This window comes from Pollachius pollachius (genome assembly GCF_949987615.1).
Source record: "Pollachius pollachius genome assembly, chromosome: 13".
NCBI lineage: Eukaryota > Metazoa > Chordata > Actinopteri > Gadiformes > Gadidae > Pollachius > Pollachius pollachius.
In genome coordinates, this window is record NC_136946.1 from 459,473 (window position 1) to 471,972 (window position 12,500).

General features: G+C 46.6%; 1 protein-coding gene across 1 annotated transcript in view; it reads left to right on the forward strand.

The window, feature by feature from the left end:
- Nucleotides 1–8,826, forward strand: part of LOC307085265 (voltage-dependent calcium channel gamma-7 subunit-like) — a gene marked incomplete at both ends in the record, with an annotated part of 82,844 nt that extends 74,018 nt beyond the window's left edge. Inside the window, 4 exons of the mRNA XM_079749967.1 lie at nucleotides 1,649–1,738; nucleotides 2,896–3,036; nucleotides 7,032–7,177; nucleotides 8,389–8,826. Coding sequence (XP_079606093.1) covers nucleotides 1,649–1,738; nucleotides 2,896–3,036; nucleotides 7,032–7,177; nucleotides 8,389–8,826 — 815 coding nt within the window. The remainder of the gene's footprint in view (nucleotides 1–1,648; nucleotides 1,739–2,895; nucleotides 3,037–7,031; nucleotides 7,178–8,388) is intronic.
- Between the last annotated feature and the right edge of the window lie 3,674 nt (nucleotides 8,827–12,500).

Below are 12,500 nucleotides of genomic sequence, written 5' to 3' on the forward strand. Positions count from 1 at the left end.
GTACATTAGTCAGAAATCAGAGAAACAACGATAAATCTCTGTGGGTACAGTAATGCCCCTTTTCCACCGCCAGTACCAGCCTGCCTTTTCTTTGTGCTTCAATCACCAAAATGAGGTATCTGGTACCTGGTCCCTGGTACTTTTTGGCAGGATCACATGGATAACAGGATAACATGGCAGGATCACATGGATAACAGGATAACATGGCAGGATCACATGGATAACAGGATAACATGGCAGGATCACATGGATAACAGGATAACATGGCAGGATCACATGGATAACAGGATAACACGGCAGGATCACATGGATAACAGGATAACATGGCAGGATCACATGGATAACAGGATAACACGGCAGGATCACATGGATAACAGGATAACATGGCAGGATCACATGGATAACAGGATAACACGGCAGGATCAGCGCGCAAGAAGCCGCCGTGGGCCGTGACAGAGGTGGAGACGCTCCTGCGTGTAACCTGTTTGTTTATGTGTCGCGTGGTCGCGTATGTGTCCCAGTTTCGAGCATGCGTGCTATGACGACCCACCCACGTTGAAGAGGAACTTTCTAGATAGAAACACGACGTGCCTGGAACCAAACCAAGTCGTGCAATGCTAAGTCGTGGTGAGTTGATCTGGTACTGGCGGTGTAAAAGGGGCATAAGGATGTTCATAGAACCAAGTGCCAAGCACTAACTATCACTAGGTTAACCCATTCCCCGTATACAACCCAGATAGCTAGGGTAAGATGCTACACCATGCTAAGTACTAAAGATAGATAGGATAAGATGCTACACAATACTAAGTAATAGAGATAGCTAGGGTAAGATGCTACACAATACTAAGTACTAGAGATAGCTAGGGTAAGATGCTACACAATGCTAAGAACTAGAGATAGCTAGGATAAAATCCTACACAATGCTAAGTACTAGAGATAGCTAGGATAGGATGCTACACAATGCTAAGTACTAGAGAAGCTAGGATAGGATGCACATCCCAATGCATCACTATAGCTCAACTCCCTACCTCCCACCCTGTATGGGAGCAGACCTCCTCATAACAGGGACGGCCGTCTGTCCCCCTGTTTGGTGGTGGGGACAACTGTCTGTCCCTCTCTATGGTGTAGTGGACACCTGTCTGTCCCTCTGTATGGTGGTGGGGACACCTGTCCGTCCCCCTCTATGGTGTAGTGGACACCTGTCTGTCCCCCGGTTTGGTGGTGGGGACACCTGTCTGTCCCCCTCTGTATGGTGTGGACACCTGTCTGTCCCCCTCTGTATGGTTGGGACACCTGTCTGTCCCCCTCTGTATGGTGTGGACACCTGTCTGTCCCTCTGTATGGTGGTGGGGACAGCTGTCTGTCCCTCTGTTTGGTGGTGTGGACAGAAGCCAGAAATATCATCTAAACTGAAACAAACATCTACTCTGTCTTATGTGTCTCTACTTGTCTGTCTCTTTTTTTGTCCGTCTGTCTTTCTGTCCACCTGTCTTCCTGTCTGTTTGTCTGTCTACCTGTCTGCCTGTCTGTCTGTCTGTCTACCTGTCTTCCTATCTGTCTGTCTGTCTGTCTGCCTGTCTGTCTGTCTACCTGTCTACCTGTCTGCCTTTCTGTCTACCTGTCTGTCTGCCTGTCTGTCTGTCTGCAGGGCCAGAGAGAGGCAGGTGCGTCGCATCTGAGTATTTCACCACCGATGCTGAGATAGAGATCACTACAGAGAACACAGCCAACATACTGAGTAAGACACACACACACATGTACACACAGACGCACACACACACACGCTCCCTACAGATCAGTACAGTGTGAGACCCGGCCTACTGTGATCAGGCGGTGACATCACTCCTTTTGGTAACGCTGATCGTGTTAACAGTAACATACTTAAGGAGTATGATCATCTAGCATGTTATCCCTTAATAACAGTGTGGAGGATGGCTGGTTGAAGCAGCCTCACCTGGCCCGGTCTGATTGGCTCCGGGCTGGTGAGACTGCACACCTGTTGTGCCACCAATCAGTGTGCCACAGGTTAAAGAAGCCGTCTCCACACACACTCAAGAGCTGTGTTCGAAATCGTTCCCTATCACGGATATAGTGCGCTATATAGGGTGCTTGCCATTTTGTAGTGGTGTTCGAATTCTCAGTGGTTAATTTCATGCACTATATAGTGCACTTAAAATTGAGTGTACATACGATGTTCCCTACATGTTACTCCCGTATACCACAATGTAATGCGGTCGTGTTTTTCCGGAGAAGAAGAAGCTGAATAACCGCTAAAACAAATACATTTAATGATGGAGTCTCCGGCTTTCGTTTAGAAATGTCAACAATTTATTTGGGATTTAACATAGAAAATGTAACATTCAAAGTTAATAAAAAAAAACTTGATCAAGGAAATGTAACATTTAACATCAATACAAACTCCAGCTTTCCTCGTGAGTGCCCGGTTTGTTTACATGATGTGGGCACATCTGTCTGCGTCACGCAAATGACGTTTAGAAAAGTTCAGCGTAGTGTCCGAATTCTAGTTAGTTTGTTCCCTATATAGTGCACTATATCATGAACACTATAGGGAATAGTGAGTGAGTGATAGGGAACGATTTGGAACACAGCTAGGGAGATCTCCTGCCTGGCAACAGCTGACGCCTCCCGCACTGCTTCAATAGAGCGGCGGCGGTGGTGGCGGTGGTGGTGGTGATGGTGGTGGTGATGGTGGTGGTTAGCACGGACACAAACACTGACTCACACAGTAGACCCAGACGGAGACGGACTGAGCACGTGCAAAAGTGTGAATCACTTTTAGAGAGTTGATACACAATCATGAAAAAGAGGCTATCTTATGTAATTAGTTTAAATACATTTCTCTGTCTCTGTGTGTGTCTCTCTCTCTCTGTCTAGAAATGGTTCGCACGGCCACCCCGTTCCCCATGGTGTCGCTGCTCTTCGTCTTCACGGCCTTCGTCATCAGCAACATCGGTCACATCCGCCCCCAGCGCACCATTCTGGCCTTCATCTCCGGAATCTTCTTCATCCTCTCAGGTGAGCCCTGACTCATCGGCTCTGAGAGGGTCCATTCATACATATATGTATATGTATGTATATGTATATATGTATATATGTATGTATGTATGTATGTATGTATGCATGTATATGTATCTGAAAACTTTAACACATCATCCATCAGGAGCTGTCGTTAAGGACCGAGTGGAGTCTAACGAGATGAAATTTCACTGATAACTATGTAGTAATGTTAAGTACATGAGGTCATCTTTAACTACATGAGGTCATCTTTAACTACATGAGGTCCTCTTTAACTATATGAGGTCCTCTTTAACCACATGAGGTCAACTTTAATCACATCAGGTCATCTTTTACTACATGAGGTCATCTTTAACTATATGAGGTCATCTTTAACTACATGAGGTCATCTTTGACTATATGAGGTCATCTTTAACTACATGAGGTCATCTTTAACTACATGAGGTCATCTTTAACTACATGAGGTCATCTTTAACCACATGAGGTCATCTTTAACCACATGAGGTCATCTTTAACTATATGAGGTCATCTTTAACTATATGAGGTCATCTTTAACTACATGAGGTCATCTTTAACTATATGAGGTCATCTTTAACTACATGAGGTCATCTTTAACTATATGAGGTCATCTTTAACCACATCAGGTCATCTTTTACTACATGAGGTCATCTTTAACCACATGAGGTCATCTTTAACCACATGACGTCAGCTTTAACTACATGAGGTCATCTTTAACTATATGAGGTCATCTTTAACTATATGAGGTCATCTCTAACTATTTGAAGTCATCTTTAACTATATGAGGTCATCTTTAACTACATGAGGTCATCTTTAACTATATGAGGTCATCTTTAACCACATGAGGTTATTTTTAAGTAAATGAGGTCATCTTTAAATATATGAGCTCATCTTTAACTATTTGAAGTCATCTTTAACTATATGAGGTCATCTTTAACTATATGAGGTCATCTTTAACTACATGAGGTCATCTTTAACTATATGAGGTCATCTTTTACTACATGAGGTCATCTTTAACTACATGAGGTCATCTTTAACTATTTGAAGTCATCTTTAACTACCTGAGGTCATCTTTAACTACATGAGGTCATCTTTAACTATATGAGGTCATATTTAACTATTTGAAGTCATCTTTAACTGTATGAGGTCATCTTTAACTACATGAGGTCATCTTTAACTATATGAGGTCATCTTTAACTATATGAGGTCATCTTTAACCACATGAGGTTATTTTTAACTAAATTAGGTAATCTTTAACTATATGAGGTCATCTTTAACTAAATGAGGTCATCTTTAACTATATGAGGTCATCTTAAACTACACAAGGTCATCTTTAACTAAATGAGGTCATCTTTAACTACAGCAGGTCATCTTTAACTATATGAGGTCATCTTTAACCACATGAGGTTATTTTTAAGTATATGAGGTCATCTGTAACTACATGAGGTCATCTTTAACTACATGAGGTCATCTTTAACTTTTTGAAGTCATCTTTAAGTATATGAGGTAATCTTTACCTACATGAGGTCATCTTTAACTATATGAGGTCATCTTTAACTATTTGAAGTCATCTTTAAGTATATGAGGTCAACTTTAACTACATGAGGTCATCTTTAACTACATGAGGTCATCTTTAACTACATGAGGTCATCTTTAACTATTTGAAGTCATCTTTAAGTATATGAGGTCATCTTTAACTATATGAGGTCATCTTTAACTACATGAGGTCATCTCTAACTATATGAGGTCATCTTTAACTCTATGAGGTCATTTTTAACTATATGAGGTCATCTTTAACTATATGAGGTCGTCTTTAACTACATGAGGTCATCTTTAACTACATGAGGTCCTCTTTAACTACATGAGGTCATCTTTAACTACATGAGGTCATCTCTAACTATATGAGGTCATCTTTAACTCTATGAGGTCATCTTTAACTAAATGAGGTCATCTTTAACTACAGCAGGTTATCTTTAACTATATGAGGTCATCTTTAACCACATGAGGTTATTTTTAAGTATATGAGGTCATCTTTAACTACATGAGGTCATCTTTGACTATATGAGGTCATCTTTGACTATATGAGGTCATCTTTAACTACATGAGGTCATCTTTAACTACATGAGGTCATCTTTGACTATATGAGGTCATCTTTAACTATGTGAGGCCATCTTTAACTATGAGGTCATCTTTAACCACATGAGGTCATCTTTAACTATATGAGGTCATCTTTAACCACAGGAGGTTTTTTTTAAGTCTATGAGGTCATCTTTAACTATATGAAGTCATCTTTAACTATATGAGGTCATCTTTAACTACATGAGGTCATCTTTAACCAGATGAGGTCAACTTTAACTATATTAGGTTATTTTTAACTATATTAGGTCATCTTTTAATAATGTAGTCATATTAAACTTCATGAGGTCATCTTTAAATACTTTAAGTCATATTTAACTTGTATGAGGTCATAATGTTTAAGTATGTTTGTACGTGTGTGTGCGTGTGTGTGTGTGCGTGTGTGTGTGTGTGTGTGTGCGTGTGTGTGTTTGCTGCCCTCTGCTGGTCAGAACAGAGAACCCACCAGACCCCTTTTCTACTGAGTCATCGCCTTGTTTACGAGAGCTCTTGTGATTGGTTGTTATTTCTGTCCATCATCACGTTGTTATGTAACAGTCCCCCAACCGCTGAGATGTTTTCCCAGAGCAGTCGAGAGATGTTCAGTTAGATAACGTTACATGCTGCTCTGTAGCAGTGTGCTGTAACACCTGATGGAACAACATGACGTCATGTGACTGAACAGGAGGTCATGTGACCAGGAATAAAATATCATTCGCACAACAAATGAGCATTAATGACATGTGATCAGATAATGATTTGAACATTGATGATGAGGACATAAAACCAACCACGTTCATAATCAACCATATTCACAACATCAATATTCATAACCATGTTTACAATCCTATATAATGTCAGACTGGTTTACTGACTGGTGTTCTGTGATTAGTGGAGGGCTGGTCTCTGTGATTGGTGGAGGGCTGGTCTTCTCTCTGATTGGTGGAGGCCTGGTCTCCTCTGTGATTGGTGGAGGGCTGGTCTCTGTGATTAATGGAGGGCTGGTCTCTGTGATTGGTGGAGGGCTGGTCTTCTCTCTGATTGGTGGAGGGCTGGTCTCTGTGATTGGTGGACGGCTGGTCTCTGTGATTGGTGGAGGGCTGGTCTCTGTGATTGGTGGAGGACTGGTCTTCTCTGTGATTGGTAGAGGGCTGTTCTCCTCTGTGATTGGTGGATGTCTCTCCAGTGATATCGGTCTGCTCTCAGTCAGTTGTTCTCTGCAGAACACGCTGTTGCCCTGGCAACCGCTGTCCTCCTCCTCCCACTCTCTCCCTCCCTCCACTCTGCTAACGGTCCATATCCATCGAATGAGGAGAGGAAACCTTCACCCTGTGGAGACAGGGACCCCCCCAAGGGGGTCTAACCCTCTGCCCCCCAGGCCTCAGCCTGGTGGTGGGTCTGGTCTAACCCTCTGCCCCCCAGGCCTGAGCCTGGTGGTGGGTCTGGTCTAACCCTCTGCCCCCCAGGCCTGAGCCTGGTGGTGGGTCTGGTCTAACCCTCTGCCCCCCAGGCCTGAGCCTGGTGGTGGGTCTGGTCTAACCCTCTGCCCCCCAGGCCTGAGCCTGGTGGTGGGTCTGGTCTAACCCTCTGCCCCCCAGGCCTGAGCCTGGTGGTGGGTCTGGTCTAACCCTCTGCCCCCCAGGCCTGAGCCTGGTGGTGGGTCTGGTCTAACCCTCTGCCCCCCAGGCCTGAGCCTGGTGGTGGGTCTGGTCTAACCCTCTGCCCCCCAGGCCTGAGCCTGGTGGTGGGTCTGGTCTAACCCTCTGCCCCCCAGGTCTGAGCCTGGTGGTGGGTCTGGTCTAACCCTCTGCCCCCCAGGCCTGAGCCTGGTGGTGGGTCTGGTCTAACCCTCTGCCCCCCAGGCCTGAGCCTGGTGGTGGGTCTGGTCCTCTATATCTCCAGTATCAACGACGAGGTGATGAACCGGCCGCGGGAGTCGGAGCACTTCTTCCACTACCACTACGGCTGGTCCTTCGCCTTCGCCGCCTCCTCCTTTCTCCTCAAGGAGGTAGGACACACACACACACACACACACACACACACACACACACATTTATATGACGCAAATAATTACTGATGCTTACCATTTACTCACGCTGCATCACAATCAATGTTAATGTGGACTGACGCACACACACACAGAGAAACACACACACACACACATACGAACAGACACACATGCACACACACACGTGTACAGACACACACAGAGAAACACACACACACACGTGTACAGACACACACAGAGGAACACACACACACATGTACAGACACACACAGAGGAACACACACACACGTGTACAGACACACACAGAGGAACACACACACACACGTGTACAGACACACACACACTCACACACACACGTGTACTGACACACACAGAGGAACACACACACACGTGTACTGACACACACAGAGGAACACACACACACGTGTACTGACACACACACAGAGGAACACACACACACGTGTACAGACACACACACACTCACACACACACACGTGTACTGACACACACAGAGGAACACACACACACGTGTACAGACACACACAGAGGAACACACACACACGTGTACTGACACACACACAGAGGAACACACACACACGTGTACAGACACACACACACTCACACACACACACGTGTACTGACACACACAGAGGAACACACACACACGTGTACAGACACACACAGAGGAACACACACACACGTGTACAGACACACACAGAGGAACACACACACACGTGTACAGACACACACAGAGGAACACACACACACACGTGTACAGACACACACACACTCACACACACACGTGTACTGACACACACAGAGGAACACACACACACGTGTACAGACACACACAGAGGAACACACACACACGTGTACTGACACACACACAGAGGAACACACACACACGTGTACTGACACACACAGAGGAACACACACACACGTGTACAGACACACACACACTTACACACACACACGTGTACTGACACACACAGAGGAACACACACACACGTGTACAGACACACACACACTCACACACACACGTGTACTGACACACACAGAGGAACACACACACACGTGTACAGACACACACAGAGGAACACACACACACGTGTACAGACACACACAGAGGAACACACACACGTGTACAGACACACACACACTCACACACACACACGGACGGCGGGCGCTGTGCTAACCGCTGCCCTCCGCAGGGAGCGGGCGTGATGTCGGTGTATCTCTTCATGAAGCGCTACGCCGAGGAGGAGCTGTACCGGCCTCACCCCGCCCTCTACCGCCCCCGCCTGTCCCACTGCAGCGACTACAGCGGCCAGTACCTGCACCCCGACGCCTGGGCGCCTCCCGCCGCTCGCCCTCGCTCCCCCTCCGACGCCTCCTCCTCCGACATCAGCATCCAGCTGAACCAGGCCCCCCCCCCCGGCCCCCGGCCCGGGGGGGGCTCCTCGGGGCCCTCCTCCTCCGCCAGCTACCAGCTGCAGCCCCAGGGCGCCTCCTTCGCCTCCTCCTCCCCGGGGGGGTACCCCCCCCTCCCCCGCTCCCACCAGCTCCTCCCCCAGCAGGGGGCGCCGCCGGCCGCCGTGCCACCCCCGTACTACCACGCCCACGTGCGCATGAGCGCCTCGCCGTGTTAGGGCCACACACACACACACACAGACACGCACACAAGCGCTAACATGTACACACACACACACACACACACAAACACAGACACGCACACAAGCATTAACATGTACACGCACACACACACACACACATGTACACACACACACACACACACGTGTAGCCGTTAGATTCAATGGGAGGATGATGGGGGGGGCAGTGCCTGATATGAGGACCCCTTAACACACGGGGGGGGGGAGACTGATCGCTGGTTCATCAGCGACACATCAGCACCCGTTTCTAAAGGAAGCAGAGCATCACCTCTGGGTTACCTCCCGGTGTCTCCATGGTTACCACCCAGTGTCTCCATGGTTACCACCCAGTAGCTCTACGGTTACCAGCCAGTATCTCTATGGCTGTCACCCAGTGTCGCCATGGTTACCACCCAGTATCTCTATGGTTACCAGCCAGTATCTCTATGGATATCACCCAGTGTCTCCAGGGTTACCACTGTTGCCATGGTTACCAGTTGTCATCCCTGTAGTTTCTTCTATCTGAATGGTTACGTTGTGATCTCTGTTCACCAGCTAGTATCTCCATGGTTACTATTTAGTCGCTCCATAGTTACCAGTTAGTAGCTCCATGGTAACCACTATTTCCATGTTACCAGTGATAATATCCATTGGGACGAGTTTGTATCTCCATGGTTACCACTATCTCCATAGTTCTCAATTTATATCTCCATTTTTACCAGTGAGTATCTCCATAGATACCAGATGGTACCCCCAGGCCTACCAGTTAGTATCTCCATGGTAACAAGGTAGCATCTCTCAATGGAGTTAGTATCTCCCATAATACACAGGAGCAGAACCAGTTGGCTGTGAGGGTTTAACCCTCCCTGCCTGGGGGTTCTGGGACCCCCCCCCCCTCCTTAATGACCTCTGACCCCTCCCTCTCCTTAATGACCTCTGACCCCTCCCCTCCTTAATGACCTCTGACCCCTCCCTCTCCTTAATCACCTCTGACCCCTCCCCCTCCTTAATGATCTCTGACCCCTCCCCCTCCTTAATGACCTCTGACCCCTCCCTCTCCTTAATGACCTCTGAACCCCCCCTCTCCTTAATGACCCCCGACCCCTCCCCCTCCCTAATGACCCCCGACCCCGACCCCTCCCTAATGACCCCTGACCCCTCCCCCTCCTTAATGACCCCTCCCCCTCTCCTTAATGAGCCGTCTCTGGATCCACTGTCAGTCCCTTTGGATAGATGCCTCTGATAGTAGTGGAGGTGGACTGCTGTAGACTGGGTGCTGCTGTAGACTGGGTGGTGCTGTAGACACTGGGTGCTGCTGTAGACACTGGGTGCTGCTGTAGACACTGGGTGCTGCTGTAGACACTGGGTGCTGCTGTAGACTGGGTGCTGCTGTAGACACTGGGTGCTGCTGTAGACTGGGTGCTGCTGTAGACACTGGGTGCTGCTGTAGACACTGGGTGCTGAGCTGCAGGTGATACTGTCTCCTCCTCTGCTCCAGCCTGCAGGGTTACGTTAATAGGATGGTATTCGGCAACAGAAAGAGCATATATTTTTTACTAAACTTATTGCCTGTGTACCTGATCTGCACACGAGAAATTCTAGAGGTTATATAATGTACAAACACATTGTAAATGAATTAATATTTATACTTCAAATCTATAGACATTGATTCTTCTCAAATGTCTTTACCTTAACAGATGTTACTTCAACCTTAATCACAGACGTCTTTCGTGGGATGTAAATATTCCTTCATGTTTTCAATGTTTTAGCAAACCCCTTTTCTAAGCAGTTTCTATTTGCGACGGAAAACCGTGGTGAAACGGTTTGGAGCCAGCCTGGAAAGATTCTGGAGAACTTCAGCTTGACAAACTAGCTTAAGAGTTTGAGGACCTCTATCTTAACAAGCTAGCTTAAGAATTTGAGGACCTTTATCTTAACAAGCTAGCTTAAGAGTTTGAGGACTTTAAAGTTGTAGAGCTGGCATAAGTGTTAGAAAACTTTGAGGACGAAGCACTTCCTGTTACGGTTATCCCTGACAAGGCCAAAATGGCGTCCTCAGAGAGGAGATAACGTTGCATTAGATACCTGTTCCCGACACACCTGTTAAGTTTGCTTAAATTCTCGTCATACTCGGTATAACCTAAGTCATGTTTGTGTATTCAAACCCCTTCTGGCCTACAACTTATGCAACAAGACTTCAGTTTATTTTCTCATTTCTACGTTTGGTTTTTAGGTTAAAGTTTTAAGCCTGTGATGAGGCACTGACTTCCATTTCCTGGTCACATGTTTCTGTCCGTCACACCTGGGTCCGTGTGGACACGCCCACGACCTCCCCAAGGTCTTCCTCACACAGGGGCCCACCCTGCTCTTGAGTGGATTCAACGGATCAGTTCTTTATTCGTATCTTCCTTTATCGCAATGCCAATTTTAACAGACTCCCCCTGAGAGACTTGAACCCAAACCAGCGAACCAGGAAGAGGTTCAGGAAGGAGCTTGACATGAGGACCTAGGAGGGAGCCCCTTCTGGTCGGAGGAGGTACTGCTGGTCGAGTGGAAGGTGAGGAACAGACGCTCACGTGCACACTAGCAGCGTGCACTTGAATCAGCCGGCGATGAGGACCTCACTGGGAGCATGGTGGTGGTGGATCTCCAAAGGCGCGTTTGGTTTGGTGGTCATCTCGTTCGCTGCCTTTTGCACATGAACTGTGGTTTAGTTTTAAGTGGTTTTGTTTTAAGTGTTGTGCACATCGAGCTGAGGGGAACTTAAGGGTAAAGTGGTCCTGCCCGGATATGAAACCTGTATAGAATCACTCCCCAAAGCGTCCTCCTGGCTGTGGGCTATTCTCTATAGTGTTTGAAGATCACTGTTAATCGTTTAGACAATAAGGTACCTTGGTTTATTCAGATAGTAACACAACATGACTGACATCTGAAATAGTAAGAAGTAAGCGTGGAATAAGTCCTCTGAAAAGTTTCTATTCCCAGTATTCTGTTAGCTAACGTTAGGATCTGTGTGTGGTTAATGAAGAGCTCTTGTTTAATGTTTAGGTTCTTGTTCCGACTTGGTAGCAATCATCTCAAACATGTAACAAATAAATTTCTTTTCTACAACGTGTGCAGTGCAATGACCTTTGGCTTTTTGAAAGAAGAACAGCACATTGATCACCCTGGAAGGTAACAGCAAAGGAAACACAAAAGAGTTTGACCCATGACTGCTAATTCGCAAATGAGCAACGGATTATAATTTGTAATCAGATTAAAATTGAGTAGGCTACTATCATATTGTGTAGTGATTGGTTTAAGCATACATACAAAAACAAATGCAAAATAACTCAAACATTAGCTTTAGTTTACAAGTCAATTAACTCTGAGATCCTCGAACAAACCTCATCAATGTTAGTGCAATGGACAACAGATTAAGTTAATTAATGACGATTAAATAATAATAGTTTGATAAAAAATGGACCACGACTTAGTTTAAACAGTTAAGAGTCGTTTCCAGCTTTATCTGAAAGCACCCGAAGACTCCCGTCCACCGGGTCAGGTTTCCTCCCGGTTTTTGCTCCGACCAGCCGCCTGTTGTGAACCTCCGCTCCGACCAGGCGCCTGTGGCGCCGCTCCGCTCCGTCAAGCCGCCTGTTGCGCCCCTCTGCTCCGCATTGCCGCCTGTTGCG